Raw genomic sequence first — 17,418 nt, 5'->3', positions numbered from 1 at the left:
TATCCAGTCAGAGGAAAAATGGAGAGTCCTGTCCCACGGAAATGCTTGCGAGCTCATTAGACGGATGTTCTGAGAAAACTAGACTCAACACGTTCGGCCTAAAAAACCTGAGGTCGTTGTGGAGACCTTACCATCATACTTTTATCAAGTCAGCAGTTAAAATTAGTAAGTGAAGGAATTTGAGGCTATGTCTATTCCACTAATTCACCAATACGTATATTCAATACATACTTTGTACTAAGCTGACAACATTAAAAAAGAGGGGAAAAAAGATGTAATTCCTGTCTTCGGGGCATCTATGATGTCCTAGGGGGAAAATAACAGAAACAGAAAATTACACATGTTCAAGGAAAAAACACGAGGAGCCTCGGAAATAGCAGAACAGAAACTGAGTCTGTGATTGTCGGAAAAATGCAGAACACAGGAATGATGAGAGTCAAATCGGAGTATCCAATGGCAGGATTTCCAGGGTGCACTCCTTCGAAGAAGTGGTTAATTCTCAGAGGTTTATCTAATCCACATCCATCCCATGTGCCTCATCTTTCTATAAGTAAAAAACACACTAATGAAGAAAGGCTGTGTTGATACTGAAATTCTAAATCTTCTTGTTCATCACAGCTTTCAAGATCAGTCCAATTTAATGGTTTTCCTCCTCCCAAATAATAAGATTTTCATCTTCAAAAATATAAAATATTTCTAACCTATTTCTATTGCTAATATCTAAGGATGTCTCAACTTGGCAAAATAGGAAGGCTTGGCCAAGCGTTTCAAAGGAGAAATGATAGTTATTTTCTCTTACTACTTGGTTGAGATTTGTTCTTGAGCTCTGGTATCTGTTATTTAATAAGTTGTTATTCTCATCAACTACTTCAAAAATTTCATTTGTCTGATTGCTGGGATCTTGTGTATTTGAATTCACAACACCCACAACTAACAATGTGTGCAAGAAACTCTTTAAATGTGGTTGAAATTTATTTAAATTATTTTCTTCCTCTAAGTCCAAGAAGTTAATTCTCTTTAATTTTCTTCTTTTATCCATCAAGCCAAATGTGTTACTGAAATAAAGCCAATCCAATGTACTGCCAATGGCATCATCAGTAAATGCTCTCCTACCACTTGCTTTACTGTTCTCATCTCTGAACATGTTTTTGTTTGACTGCAGTAAATATGGGTGTATTTTCATCCATAATTGGAGACTCAGGGAATTTTCAATATCAGAATCTTTGCAATATGCAAATCCTCGGTGTTCCTCATTTACAGGCTGGATAGTAACAGTTAGTATCGGGCAGTGTTGACCACAAATAGTATAGAGTCTGTCCAAAGAGTCACCTTCTTGAAGTGCCCCATGGATTACACTATTACCAGGCAATGGCTGGTTTTTAACAGCACCATCAGAGACAGGGTGGACTTTGTTACCAGCTGATGTAAAGACATGAGTGGCAGCTGTGCCTACTCTTTCTGACCTGTGATTACCCTTCTCCTCTGCATGGTGATTCGGTATTCTCTCCTTAGCACAAGTTTTATCTTGAACATCTAGCAAGTCCTCAGGAAAAGGCTCAGAGTCGCTACAATGAGGCATGTTAAAGTAACTGCACCTCAGCTCAGGAGGCTGAGTCAATTCCTCCAATTCTGAAGAGGACAGTTCAACCATGTCTGGGCCTGGGGCCAAATTTCCAAAATGTGAATACAGTACCTCACTGCTATTATTATCAAGCAGAGTATCCACTGATGTGGTGTCTGCATTGCCACATATGCCAGAATTTTCAAGAGATGATATTCTTAGCAAGTGATTTTCTTTCAGGAGCCACCTGCCTTTGTCAATCAGTACTCCCTCGTCTCTGTGCCTGAAGGTTCTGTCATGATCATTTTGTTCTGTACCATGTTTCACAACGTCTTCCTCATGATAATTGGCCCTCATGTCATTAAAATCACATTTATCTTGCCTTTCCTCCTGAAATTTCTGCAACACAGATGAATTACTAGATACCTGTTCAGAAGAGGCAAATGACCAACCTTCAGAATCACGAAGACCTACTTTCCCAGCACACTGAAATTCCACAGAATTGTAAGGACACACCTGAGCTGTGTGTGGAGACCCAGGAAAAAAAGATGGCTTCATAATCTCTGCTTTACCATAAAGTTTTTCTATTGTCCGCTTAACAAATCCCTTATTATATCCTTTCTCTGGGGCAATCTCCTCACCACTGTCACTGGGGCCATCACTGGATGTTTTATATGACCGTTCAGTCTCACTGTCTTGCCTATAATCTGACCAATCAGAAGTCACTGGACTTTTGAAGCCATTTTTAAAATTAAGAGGAGACTCTGCAAAACTTTCCATTTCCATGCTTTTCACCATCTCTTTTACTCTCATTTTAGTTTCTCCTTCACTGAGCTCCTTTTCAGTATTTTGCTTAGAATCATAGCAAAATACTAAGGATGGTGGTGTTGCCAGCCTCTTACTGACTGTCTCACAAATTACACCATTCCTTCTTTCCTCCTCTGTAATGTTCCTGCTAGAGACTTCGATCAATTCCAAATTTTTACCAGCCTCTAACTCCTTCCGGATCGATTCTTCAGTAACTTGCTCTCCTGAATGTATCTTTATGTTCAAGATACCAGGGTTCCACTTTTCTAACTCTTCAAGGGATTCCAATTCTGAAATGTTTCTTTCACTTGATGTCATGCTGCTGGTTACTGAGCCTGGTTCTTCAGAAGTCTTTGATTCTTCTTTATCAAAAGATGTATCTGTGTTTTTATTCTGAAATTTCTTTAATGAACAGTTTTTACATTCATCCAGAGAATTATGTTCCCTATCAAGTTCTGGTTCATTTGCACTTTGGGAAGAAACACAGTGACTTAAATTACTGATATTTTGGTGTGACACTAATATATCAAAGCCATCTTTACACCCAGAGTCTGCCAAAATATTTAGGTCTTTGTGAACTTCATCAACTCTTTCTAACTCTTCAATCAATTCCAAATTATCAGTATATGTGTTTTCTTTGGAATTTAAAACATTACTGGTATTGCAGACTTTGAAGGGAATGCAGGCCTCATCAACTGGGCAAGCTGTCTCATAGACATAGTTTTCCTCATGAGCACAAGCCTTATGAGAAGACACAGCATCAGCAAGTGAACAGACCTCTCCTGGGAAACAAGCCTTATTTATGGAAGTCTGATCTGTGGTACAGCCATCACTAGGGTAAAAATCACCACTGAGGTTACAAGTCTCTTCTGGAGGACAAGTCTTATTCACAGTGCGCATCTCACATGGAGAGCAAGTCACCTCTGAAACACAGACTTCAGAGACGCAGTCCTCACTGGCAGAATAGCATCCATCTAAAGAGATCTCCTGTGTCTCCTCATTTTCAGTGCACCTAGGAACTATCTGAAGGTTGGGTATAGAACAATTTTCAGAAAGACCTATTGGAACCACGTCCTGTTCTTTCTCAGTGAGTCCCATGTGATTTGTCGTTGATTCCACTAAACTGGCAACAGCAGCCTTCAAGTCATCAGCCTCCTCTGTGACAGCAATGTGCTTTAGAACCTCCAACAATGCAAGTATTTCTGAAGTTCTGCTGGTAGTCTTGTGAGCATCATCTTGCCAGAAGCTATTCATACCTCCCTTCAGGTGTAGCACCAGGAGCCAAGCTAGAAGAACATTCGTGGATGAACTACATATTGGAGAAGGGAAGGGGACATCTGCAAGTGAACCTGGCATTTGAACAACTCCATTCTGAGTCTTGTGAACACTAGGAACTAAAGCTTGCAGTTGGTGAAGCAACCCGACTGGTAAGAGGTCTTTTGGGGTGTCCTCTTCCATGAGATCGACTTGAATGGCAGCCTCTGCACTTTGCCCTTTTGTAGCTAGCTTTACATCTTGGTAAGCAAAGCTTACCTCTGGTCCTGACTTTTCAGCAGATACCTGACTTTTAGTATTATGACCATAAATAGCTGACTGTGGCAAAGAACAATATTCACGAAGGGAAAGACAGTAAGCGTCATTCAGAGATTCAATCTGGTTCTTACAGAGATCTTTGGTAAGTTCTTCACTGGTGTCTTTGTCTAAAGATGCACCTGCCTCTCTACCTAGGTTATCTCCTGTCAAACTCGCATTTTTAGTTACGCGCTTATTACTTTCCAGGACAAAATTATTTCCTTTTCCAGGACTTGTACGGGAATTATTTCTTGGAAAACCACTGTTGTTACAACGTACCACACTCCTTTGCTTTTTGAATACTGGAACCGATTTTCCAGGTTGCAAAGCTGAATGTGGATTTATGTTCTGCAACCACCTCTGTACATAATTTTGAACTGAATGATTGGTAATATCATCAGGAAAAACAGCTTTTTTCAAAGAACCTAAGGAATTTGCCCTGGTTGTAACATGCTGTTTACTAACAATAGTATCTGATTTCAACTTATCCCCTTTTTGTTTTTTCTGGCTTCTTAAACTTATGTGTGAATTATTAACTTTTGAAACTAAACTCTTCTTTGCTGTTCCTCTCAAATACCAAGATGCTATTTCTGCTTGAGCCTGTGGTCCACAAAAACCATTGGGGTTTTGCTCAAGGAAATTAAGCACATGAAATAAATTCTGATTTTCAAAAGTATTTTTGCAATATCTAAATTTATTGTGGGAAAGTACTTCATCTCCTTGACCAATTTCTCTTTTTGTAGGTCCTCCTAAACTAACTTTGTTCAGTGGTCTGGATTTCCTTTTGGTTAAAAGTCCTTGAAACTTAGGATTATGAACAGTATTTAATTTATTTCTATGAAAATTCTTGGAATTCACAGGATTATTACTTTTGGAACAAAAATAATTTGATTCAATAACCATATCACTTGCATGGAGGTCTTTCTCACAAAGTAGCTCTCCTTTAAAGCGACTATGTAAATCCTGCAATATGGTTTCCTGTGAAATTCTACCTCTTGTATTTATTCTCTTACTCTTCCTGGGGATTCCTTTAGTTGCACTCTCCCCATCCTGATGTCTGGAATTTATCACATGCTGCTCAGATTTCATCTTCTTTTTGATGGCAGCAGACGACGAAATCTGCTTTTCATTTTCTGGAAGTTCTGTTAAACCACACTGAGAAAATTCATTAATTAGCTTGTCAATTCTTGTGGTGACAGTAGAGGATCCTACTGAAACTGAGGTCTTGGAAATAGTTTTGTCAGTTCCAGAGTTGTCCTCTGAAGGATGAGTTGCATCTGCTAAGAAAGGACTGACTCTATCATTGGTGTTACCAACAGTTCTTAAATTTCTGATACTAGTTTTGTTGTCTGATGTTACACTATCAACTGTACCTTCCTCCACACTTGAGTTTTCTGATGTAGTCTGCAGCAAGCCATTGTTATGGGACATCTCTAACAGCTTCTGACTTGTAATTTCTACCACACCAGCGCTTATGGCACTCGACTTGAGCAGTCTGCTTTCCTTTCTTCTTTCTAAAGATGATTCTACCTGCTCATTGTTATCAACTTGAACAAGTACTGGTCTGTTGGATACTGATGACATTTTACTGCAGGAATGTGTGAACATGTGATACTCAGATTTGTTTTCCCCATCTTTCCTTTCTTCACTATAGGAAAACTGTCCAATCATTTTCTCTTGAACTTCAGTTTCAGATACCAAGGTCACACTCCCTATCACAGATTTCTTTTGTCTCACTCTCCTTGGTCTAGGTGTAGGGGGCCTATAAAAATGATGCTTCGCTTGATCCTGAGCTCCTTGGATGGCATTTGTGTCCATAGCAGCATTCTCCCAACTAGCAGAATCGCAAGTTTCAGCCTCTTGATCCGTCATTTGAGTGTTTATCTCCTCTGCCAAACTGCCCTCTTGATTATTGCCTTTCTCCAGAGGTGAGACATCTGCAGACAATGAACATGCTGTAATCTTTAAACCAGATGATCGATCATCTGTTCTCCCTGGAAAACTTCTTATCTCACTCTTTTCATCATTATTAGAAAGATCAGCTCTATTGACAGTGGTTGTCCATTTTATGGTTTCCTCCTCTTTTATCTTGAATCGAACTTTCATTTCAACTGTCATAGTGCCATCTTGATTAAAAATAATTGATTTCTCAACATCATCTTCAGAAGGATATATGAATAAATTCTGAGAATCACTTTTTTCTAAGGCCAAGTAATTTTCAGAAGCAAAAGAATGTTCTGAATAGCAATCATTACTCTGCATTTTGTCAGAAGAAACAGAATAAATCTGGGATCTTGGGCTTGAAGGCACCTGTGTGCTCACTTTCAAAATTTTAAAAGGAAAAGATGCCCCACGTTAAAATATAATGTGGAAGGTAGAGAAGTTATAAATATCCAATAGAAGAGGTAGCAAAGAAAGAAAAGAAAAAAATAAATCATTAGTGTGAGAAATACCGTATTTTCTAAATTTCATAGTAAGATGTTATTAATAAGTTTCTCACTTCTATGTATTCATCGGTTTTTTAGCTCATTGTAATATCTGGAACATTTCTACACACTACTCTTTAAAAAGGAACTTACAATTTTACTTCAATGAGGAAGTTCACAAATTTTTAATTTTAACGAGTTTAACAAGGAAATTTTAATAAGGAAAGTATAAAGTAGAAACTGCTAAGAATTCTAGCAAAAATTAAGAGATTTTCATGGGGTTTTGTTTTGTTATTTTATTTTGTTTACCATTACTGAAACTGGAGTCTAACCAAGTGCCGCTTACCTATTAGGATAAGCAAGTAATAATTTATGTTGGCATTAATTTTCCTATCTGTGCATATCCAAGAGAGATTATTATATAGCAGTATGAAAGCAAAAACATTTTTAGAATTTATTTTTAAAGCTAGATTAATCTAGTAATAATTATTAATTGAGCATCCATTTTGTATAACCAGTACACTTGATTTAATATCAATAACAAAAGGAAATAAAGCTACTCATAGACCCAGATATCTACGTAATTTTTTAAAGTTTATCTCTAGTGGTAACTATGGCACTCATGCTTCCTAAATTCAATCAAATTCATATTGGTAGTAGTTTGTATAGATGTGCACATGCTGACCACCAATTACATATCTTTAAAGTTTCAGAGTAGGCCTAGAGATGTTTGCTTTTATTTTTGGTATACTTTCACTAACATTATAAATGAAAATATCTCATTCACAATTTTTTAAAAGTAAAACTCAACAAAACCCTCAGATTCCCTGACACCATGAAAAATCATACTCAGCAACTCATATCAGACAGAATAAACCCATTTTCGTAAAATGACCAAGATGGAATAGGACTACCCTATGCATAACAGGTATTTGGCAGCTATGCCTACAAAACAGAAACACTAATAATTATCTATTAAGTATATTCATGAAATAACTAAGTAACAACAATAATAACTGAGATTCACCCATTTTAGCAATAAATAGAGGAATTAAAACAACTTAAAATGTGTATTATTCCATGTTTAAATGAAATAAAAACTAAAATTTAAGTATAAAAGGCAATAAGTACTTTCGCATAGAGCTAAAATACTGAGTACAATGAATAATGAGATTAGCCACGCCTGCAAGGAGAATTTACAGCCTATCCCACACTCCTGGGTGTTGAGGGCCTCCTCCTCCCCTATCCAAAAGATAATGTCACATTGCATGGCATTTCCTAAGGAATTATCAACCTAGAGTACAGTTAACCAGCATTATCTGGCTAAATAAACCTCTTTTTTTTTAAATAAATAAAAAGTGGATCTAAGGACCTGTGATTTTTACTGGAGTAACTTCAGAAAGTAGAGCATGTATGCAGTTAAAGAGATTTTTAAAAATATGTACATCAACTAACCTGAGCTCAACCGTGATACTGCACGGCATTATTTAGAGAAAATTCTGTAACTACCAGAGTACCGCTTAGACATATGCCACAGGGTTCCTCTCCCACTTTGATTTTTTCTCTAGGTACTACATGCAAAGATTAAAAAACATACTTCATCAATTTAAACTGATACACCATTTATTAACTTGAAAAAAAAATCTTTAAAAGAAAAATTATTAGATAATCTCTATGACTCTTTCCAGCTATAAATATAACCAATTTCAGTTCAGAACGTTTCTGATCCCCTCGTTTTCTGTAATGAAGGAAACTGGTCATTTAAGATAAATCATTTTGTTGCTGCTGGTGAGGTTAAAAATCTCAGGGCTAAAAATAAAGGCTATATATTTAAGTGACTTACTCTTTCTGCTTTCTGACCTAGCATTTCCCTTGGGATGCACACGATGAGAGATCCCTGGTAATCTAGCAGGAAGCAAGTACTTCTGGAGGTCATAATTTCCTGGTTTAAACGGCTCCCTTCCTGCTGCCACCACAGCTCCAGAGCTCAGGATCACAGCCTGGAGACTGGGAACCTAGAAAAAAAACCAGAGTATGGTCCTTACGTGAGCAACACGAAGTTTTGTTCTTTCCGTACAGTGAGTTTACAACTGAGTTAATTCAACCACCTCCTGGACTTGAGCGAGAGAATCAGGAAGCCAAGCATTTGTTAGGCACTAATGATGTATATAAAACGACTAAGTACCGGGGGTGGGGGGTGGGGGGTAGACCATACCCTTACTCAGCCTCCAGCTGGCGGAGACTGACCGGTCTTCTTCCATCAGAACCACTGAGCTCTTTAACAGGATGTAGTGCTGCCTGTCTTCCCCACCCAAGGATCCAGCTGAGAAAGGGCCTGCAGGACACGCCAGGTCGGCAAGGGACCACTGTGGACACGCTGTCCCCTGCAGGGGACTCTCCCCGGCCCGTCAGCTGGTCCCAGAAGATGCCTGGCCACTCCTTCCCAAGAACTGTTGAGGAGACTAGATTCTGCGTCAACCCGTCTACAACTCTGGGCTCGGGGAGGGAGTGTGAGGGAGGAGAGAGGCCTCGGGCCCACGCCCCGTCAGTGTCCCTCGCGGGAACCGAGAGAGCAGCCACTCCAGCGAGCCAGCGCCCGCCCACGAGCGCGGGGGCGCGCACGCTCATACGCACGCACGTGGGAAGAGCCTGCCTTCCCCAGGGCCGCCACCGCGACCCTTGCCGCGACGGCGCAGACAGGAGGAGCCCGCCGAAGTGCTCACCTTCCGCCCGTCCGTGGCGTACAGCTTGGTCACCGGGCGCTGCATGACCTCCGTCAGGTGCTGCAGAAAGACCTCGAAGCTCTGCGTGACCCGCCTGCTCAGCACCACCGCGCGCCTCGTCTTCGGGTCGCCATTCCTGAAGACCAGGAGCCTGCGCGGCGCGCGCAGCATGCCGGGAGCGGCGGGGGCGGGGGCGCGCTGCGCGTGCGCGCTGAGGGCCCGGCTGCTGAGCCAGGGCCGCGGGCGCCGGCGGGCCTTGTCCAGGTCCACCGGCTGCACCTTCCTGCCGTGGGAGCACAGGTACGACTGGCCGTCCTCCAGCTCCTCCAGGCGCGTGATGCTGTGCCTTCCCCGAGGGGTGCTGATGTTCCTCACCCCGAACGGCAGGGGCACCTTCCCCGACAAGTTATCCAGCAAAGCATCGAACGTCTTGAAAGAACGGGGGTTCACCACCACCCGGACGCCCCCAAACTGCGGGTCTCCGCTCTTGTAGAAGCTGATCCTTTTGGCCACGACAGGCTGAGCGACGCGCAGCTGGCGAGAGGAAGGAGCCTGACCTTCGGAAGAAGTCCGACGGATCATGGCAAAGCTAGTGGAGAGAGTTCCGCTCATGTTGATCGAGACCTGGAGGCGGAAGAAAATTGTTCATCTTCACAGCAACAGCACCACGTGCGAAGGCCAGCTGGTTATAGTTGTAGGTACCCAGGCTCTTCCTAGGATTTCATTCATTCATCTATTCATTCATTATACCACCTATTTTGAAAGGTAAGTTTCAAGGGCTTACAATAAAAAGTCACAAAAGAAACAATTAAATAAGGGTAGATATAATTGAAAGATAAAAACAATCTAAAGACACTAATAAAAGCCTATGTAGGTAAATTATATACACCCATGGAAAACTATACAACCCGTTAAAAATGGCTATAGTTCTGTATTGGCACAGAAAACTGATCATGAGCTACTACTAAGTGAAAAGGCAGCTTACAGAATACACCCACTATGCCATTGCCAATGTATATAATATTTATTACAGTAGCAGAAGAAAGTCTGAAGTATACACAGCCCAGTGTTGATGGTGGTTATCACTGATGGCAGAGCTATGGATAATATTTGTGTTTTTCATACATTATCAAATTTTGTGGATCTTTAACAAGTATTATTGAATAATTTTTTAAAAAAATAACGGAGACACAAATCAGAAACCATCCAATGAGAAGAGTAAAGAGAGTTTTGTAATTGATCGATTTAGTTCTGCATGTCCTGGCAGTCAGGGAAAAGGGAGGAAACAGAAAAAGGTTATAAAGTTCATATTGTCTGTTGGATGGAATCAAATGAGTTCATCTGGAGAAAACTGTTTCCTGACATTAAATTCTAGAATAAATGTATCACATATATCCTTAAATAAGGGCCATATTAAGATGGTTCCATTACAGATTGTAGAAAATGCAGGCAAATTATCTAGCACACTAGTAGTCCTACTTTAGGAAACACTGCACTAAGCAAATATTTTTGGAATGAATGACAGCATTGCTGTGGGCCGCTGAAAATGGTGCAGTCTGGTTACTGCTCCCACTAGTGGTTCTAAAATGAAAACTTCAGGAGGGAATTTAAGAGCCATTTTCAGCCAGTCGCTGAGGTGTCCCACTTCCCAACTGAAACCAGAGTCTGATTAACAAGTGAGCAGCTAGCGGGAGGGTTTATCCGATACCTAGCTGCTTTTTCATTTGTAGTGTATTGTGGCTATTTTCTGTTGTTTTAAATCAATGTAATTATCGGTGTCTTTTGACAGAGTAAGAGTGCCCTGCAGCCTTGAAGACAAACTGAACAAGCTAAATGAATGTGATCAGTGTTAAGAGATGAAAAAGGCATATTTGTCATTATAAATCAGCTATAAATCTGGCCCAAATCACCTACTTAAATGTTTGCAAGCTGTTATCTAAGACACTTCATTTATCTCCAATACAATTTGCAAATCTTATTTATATATAAAGAAAATGCATTCAAAGATCAGCTGAGAAATTAGATGTGTCTCCTCTTCTCTCTCCCCAAGCAGTTTAAAGTAATTACAATACTTAAGACAATAAAGCTGCTGTAGCAGGCATGCGCATCAGGAGCTGGGGAATCCAGCTTTGCGGTGGAGTCAGCAAAACCTCAATCTCTCCTCACCCTCCGCTGATAAGCTGTGGTCTGACCTGATAAACTGGGCCACGCTGCTGAGTCTCAGGCCCTCACCAACTGTTAAGAGGGAGGAAATCCTTCAGTGTTTAAACAAAAGACTTCAGAACTCAGTAACTCCAGTTACTTTCTAGGCTGGTTTTCTTACATATTTATTTGAGAATTTTTTACATGGATAGTGTTTGAGACACGTTTTTCACCTAATTTTGGAAAGTTATATTCATCTATATGTAAATGCATAGTGAGGCTTTTAATTTCAGTAGTTTCCTGGATCTCACTAGTTGGAGAGCTGCTGACCTGGTGGTCATGTTGGGAACACAGTTATGTAAGCTGATATGCTAAGGGTTTTGTTTTGAGGTTTTTTTCTGTTGGTGGTGGTGGTTTTTGTTTGTTTTTGGCTAAAATAAGAAAAAGGAGATTTTGTGTTGGAACCAAAAAGGAGGCCATGGCAGATAGGGACAGTTGACGGGAAAAAATGGCCCCCATTGTCGCTATCCCACTGCTGCCCAGCCCTGCTCACTGGTTTTGAGCCTGATGCATGAAGAGAAGACGCTGAAGTTACCACGTCCTGGGACGATGCCCTGTGCCCCGCAGTGGAGGAGCATTTGCAGAGAAACTACCTGCAGCAGGGTGGTTGCCAGGCACCTTGATGCAGAGGCTGTAGCAAAAACAAAACAAAGATGCAAGTTCCTGTGATCCTAGTTGCGTGTAAGAGGATCCCTGGAAACTCCTGGAAGTCACCAGGGAAGTTCTGGAGCATGTACTGAGATTTTGCATACGTGTGGGTGAGGTTTAAGAGCCTATGATAAGTAAGGTGGGCGTCGCGTGTGTAACAGAAGACGGTGAAGATTCAGCATTATTGTTGAATAAAAGGATCTCTGTGGATACAGTGCCTAGAATCATCACTGGGGGAGAGAGTGCAAACTAGATCCTTTCCAGAGGGAGTGTTTCATCTTTGCCTTGACATCATGTGTGTCTCCTACAGTGTCGGTTGGAAATTCACAGAGTAATTCAGTAGCAGAATTGAGGAAGAGTCAGGGTACCTTGAAAATGTCAAGGAGAGATGCTGAGGGTGGGAAGAGACAGTGGTTTCCAGAGGAAAGCTTATATAAAGCTTAGATGCCAGAGGCAAAGAGTGGCGGGGTTGCCCTCCAGGAAGAAGACGAGGGTTAGCGCAGCATCTGCCAGTGCAGTGGACAGACCAGCGACGTGGTCGGTCGGTCTTGACAGTAGTGTCCCCTTTTGTGAAACAGAGCTCCCAGCCCTTCACAGCTTTTAGCTACCCTTAGTTGTGCACCTTTCTTAGCCAACTTCAAAGACTAATCAGAACTTGGATGGAAATTCTGAAATGTGTCTTTGCATACATTTTAGATAATAAGGTTTATTCTGAGCCCTCTGACCTTGGGGCAAGGCAGCGGTGTACTTAGGGGCCATCTAAGGAACAAAGCTTGGTCTAATTCTTCTCCCAGCAGGTTATGCTGGGGGAAGTGGAGGTGGAAAGAGGGAACAAGAGGAAACTAGACTCTGAAGGCCCTCCACTTGCCCCAACACTGACTTAAAACTTCATACCTCCAGCTCAGATTATATTGAAAATCTGCTTCTACTGAGTTGACAGCTGGCTACCAATACCTTCCCCTCTTCTCTGCCTGCTCTCCATTGCTCAGTCAGACCATGGAGCTGTCTTGAATACTTATAATGCTTTTTAAGATGAAGCAGATTTTTTTCAACACCCTTGGTTTCACTAGGTTCAACCATCGTTATCTTTATGCGTGCCGTTACTGCTCTCAGCTGTCTGTGCTGCTCTGAGCTAAATAGTTGCCTCTACCGAGAGGGCTGTGTCTTCCCTCCGCTACTCGCTTGACAAAACGGATGACAGATTTACAGGATGAAGGGGTATCATATCACTAATTACATGGTAGGAATTCGAGCAATTCATAAAGAATGAAGTAGAAAACAAAAAACAGAACTGGTATATTCATAAACCTGGTTCTGTGGCAATTCAGAGATCTGCTATTGCACGAAAAGTTAGTCCATTTCACGGATCCTGACTCTGTGGGTTGGGCCTGGGGTGGGGGTTCAGAGGGGAAGTACACCAGCCCTTCCCCATGGCAGTCACAGCACTGTTGAATTACAGGCAGTTGCCTTCTTTAATATACTGCACAGATTCTCTAATGAGCAAATAGTGCTTTTATGATGAGGAAAAAAACATTTACTTATATTTGAATATATTAGCACTTCTCGATTTCCTGATACTGAAGCTCCCTCATACTTCAGTGTCAGCATACTGTGAGGGTTTCTGGCATATGTGTGTAAAGATAATAATTATTAGCAATATTTATTTTTTTTCTAATGGTTAAAGATGAAACACAAATACGTAGTCTAGATATAAAAGGAAAGTAAAGTCCAACTAGCTGAAATAGATTATTTTCAAAAATAAAAACTGTAAAGTTTTGTACTTACCAGAACTTGAAACTTCCCTTATAAAGAAAAGATGGTTAAGTTGTTTGAATAATTCCCGTAAATGTTGCTGGATGCGTAACCTCGTTTCGTGCAAAGAAACTAATGTCTTCGGATTTATTCTTAGTGTATACACTCAGGGATTGAGGACAGCCAATTAATTTAATCCACGGTGATGCTAATCTCCAGAGAGAACTCACCTAAAGAGAACCACAGCATGAAGCTCTCCTATGTGCTTCTGTACGCTGAACATCCAACCACAATCGTCTGCATTTTTAAACAGCTTTATTGAGGTGTAACTTACATGATACAAAATTAACCCATTTAAAGTGGATTCAATGAGATATTCACAGAGTTGTGCAACCATCACCATGATATAATTTTAGAACACTTTCGAGCACTCCAATTTTAGAATGCCCCAGAAACTTTGTGCCCATCCCACCCCCCGCACACCGGCCCTACCCAAGCAGGAATCTCCATCTCTATGGAGTTGCCTGTTCTGGACGTTTTATATGAATGGAATCCTACAATACGTGGTCTTTTGTGACTGGCTTCTTCAGTTACCATAGTGTTTGAGGGCCATCCACGTAATAGCATGTATCAGTGCTTCATTCCCTATTACTGCCAGATAGTCATCTATCTTATGGATTTTTAAAATTTATTTTATTTATTCATTCACCAGTTGAAGCACATTTGGTTTGTTTCCAGTTTGGGGTTCTTATGGATAATACTTCTATGAACATTTGTGTACAGGTCTTCAGTGGTATCATTTCTTTTTTTCTTCTTCCAGTTTTATTGATATATAATTAAGATACAGCACTGTATAAGTTTAAGGTGTACAGTAAAAGGGAGAAACTGCCTACCCTAGCCAAACACCACAGGAAAAAACAGCCCACCCCACCCTCCTCTGCCTTACCAAGCCTTGACTACTACCATTTAGCGGCAGCGTGGCATCTCTCCCTTCCCTGTGTGGGGATGATACAAGTGAAGACCAAGCAGGGAACCAGCACTTCCATTCTCACCTGGCAGTGACAGAGCCACTGCTCCCCTCCCTGCTGGCGTCAGAGGAGGCCCAGAAGAAAGCCAGAGCTTTCACCACCACGCAGCAGCAATGAGGTCACCCCCACCCCCAGGGTCAGTGAGACCCCCAAAGGAAGCGTGAAGTCCCACCTCCCTCAGGGCAGTGAGGCCCCCTTTCCCCAGGGGATCAAATGAGTCAGTGTGGGCAGTAAACAGGTGTGCTTCCTTCCCGCTGCCAGCAGAGTGTCAGTGGAGACCTGGTAAAACGCAAGTTTTAAACTGGATCCACAGTTTCATAACATAGTGCCCAAGTGTCCTGGATATAAGTTTTAAAAAGAATTCACTTTACTGAGAACCAGAAAATCTCAACTTGACTGATAAGAAACAATTAACAAATGTCATCATCAACATGGCACAGAGGTTAGAATTATCTGACAACAACGTTAAAGCAGACATCATAAAAATACTTCAACATGCAATTACAAACGCATCTGAAACAAACGAAAAAATAGAAGGCCTCAGCCAAGAAATAGAAGATATAAAGAAGAATGAAATGGACATCTTAGAACTGAAAATGTATAATAACTGAAACGTAAGAACCCAGTGGGAGGTCTCACCAGCATAATGGAGAAGACGGAAGAGAGGATCAGCGAACGTGAAGTTAGAACAATGAAACTTACCCACTCTGAGCGACAGAGAGAAAATAGATTAAAAAATAATAATAATGAACAGAACCTCAGGGACCTCCGGGACTAAAACAGAAGAGCTAACATGTGGGTCATCAGAATTGCAGAAGGAAAAGAGACAGGGGTCCGGGGTGAAGGGGGTGGCTGAAATATTCCCAGATACAATGGCTGGAAATTTCCCAAATCTTGCAGAAGACAAACTATGATTCAAGAAACTGATTGAATCCCAAAGATAATAAACTCAAAGAAATTCACACCAAAACCCATCATAATCAAACTTCAGAAAATTAAAGACAAAGAAAAAATTTTGAAAGCAACCAGAGAGAGATGACACATTACATATAAGAGAAAAACAATTAGACAGATTTCCCATCAGAAACCACAGAGGCCAGAAGGAAGTTACAAGCACTTTACAGGTGCTAAAATGAAAGAACTGTTGACTAGAGTTCTGTGCCCAGTGAAAACATCCTTGAGGAACGAAGAGTAACCCAGACACGCACAGATGAAGGAAAGCTAAGAGAATTTGTCACCAGCAGACTTATTCTAAAAGAATTTGTAAAGAAAGTTAGCTAATAGAAAGAAAATTATGAAAGAAGGAATCTTGGAATATCTGGAAGGAAGAAAGAACAACAGAAAGACCAAAAATACAGATAAATAGATTTTCCTTCTCTGTAATTTTCTAAATTATGTTTGACAGTTGAGGCAAAAAATGTAGTATTATATTATATGGTTCTCAATGTATGGAGAGGAAATATTAAAGGAAATATTAAAACAAATACAAATGGGAGGTTAAGGGGAACCAAGTTTTCTGCACTTAAACTGGTAAAATGTCTACATCAGTAAAGTGATAATTTTGTAGGTGCAATGTAATACCTAGAACTACCACCAATATACACGAAGAGTTATGCTCAAAAACAATGTAGAAAAATCAAAATGAAACTGAAAACTGCTCACATTTCCCAAAGGAAGGCATGAAAGAGAAAACAGGGAAATGAAAAAACAAAGAGAACAAACATTAAAAAATAATATGGAAGACTTAAGCCCTAAGATAGCAATAATTACATTAAATGTAAGTGGTCTCACATACTGTATGATTTTGCTTACATAAAATTTTTGAAATGACAAAATCACAGAGATGGGGAACAGGTTGGGGGTTTCAGGGGTTACGGATGGTGTGGGGGGTTTCAGGGTAACGGATGGTGTGGGAGAGGGGTGGGTGGGACCCTAAGGGGCAGCAGGATGAACATATCTTCAGTTCTGTATCTCGACTGTGGTGGTGGGTACACGTGTGATGAAATGACAGAGAACTAGACACACACATTTCCATCAACCCAGAAGGACACTTTGTCCCCGTCTACAGTCATTTCTCACTTCCACCGAGAGCCCAAGGCAGCCACTAATCTACTTCTGTCTCTACAGATTTGCCTATTTTGAACATTTCATATAAACAGAATCATACGACACGGAGTCTTTTGTGTCTGGCTTCACTGATTTAGTGTAATGCTTTTGAGGTTCAGCTATGTTTTAGCACACAGCAGGACATCGTTCCTTTTTACTGCTGAACAGTGTCGTAGTGTATGAATATACTGTTATTTTGCGTATCTGTTCACCAGCTGATGGACGTTTGGGTTTTGTGACTAATCCCGTTAGGCAACAGATCAGGTCAGTTTTTAATGTGCTCCATACAACTCAATAGGCATAGCCCTTCGTCTGGAAGTCACTGCTAATGAGGCAAACACGGGAGCTAAATGAGGAGGGACCAGAATGCCCAGTGCTGTAGCAGACTCGTGCTCCCACTTCTAAAACTCACAGAGGACTAAACTGTTACAAGCTCCATGGATAAACAGCATCTATTTATCTACCCCCAGCAGTGCTGTCATAGTAATAATAGTAACAACAATAACAATAAATAGTTGACTAATCGCTTTGTGCCAGGCACCATACTTAACGCTTTAAATAAACTATTTCACTTAATCCTCACAACAACTCTA

The 17,418-nt window shown here is 40.9% G+C and overlaps 1 protein-coding gene across 2 annotated transcripts in view; it reads right to left on the bottom strand.

Annotated features, from left to right (window-relative positions):
• The window catches only part of RP1 (RP1 axonemal microtubule associated), a 140,067-nt gene extending 130,320 nt beyond the window's left edge, over positions 1-9,747 (bottom strand). Inside the window, exons 1-3 of one of the 2 annotated variants that reach the window (XM_031441623.2) lie at positions 9,090-9,747; positions 8,210-8,381; positions 638-6,261 (exon numbers count right to left, since the gene is read on the bottom strand). In XM_031441623.2, the coding sequence (XP_031297483.2) occupies positions 638-6,261; positions 8,210-8,381; positions 9,090-9,701 (6,408 nt within the window). In that variant the 5' untranslated portion in view covers positions 9,702-9,747. Of the gene's footprint in view, positions 1-637; positions 6,262-8,209; positions 8,382-9,089 lie in introns of those variants that run through there. The other variant, XM_064480818.1, reaches the window with a different exon arrangement.
• Between the last annotated feature and the right edge of the window lie 7,671 nt (positions 9,748-17,418).

Source organism: Camelus dromedarius, chromosome 30 (genome assembly GCF_036321535.1).
Source record: "Camelus dromedarius isolate mCamDro1 chromosome 30, mCamDro1.pat, whole genome shotgun sequence".
NCBI lineage: Eukaryota > Metazoa > Chordata > Mammalia > Artiodactyla > Camelidae > Camelus > Camelus dromedarius.
This window is presented reverse-complemented; position numbering and strand designations above follow the sequence as displayed.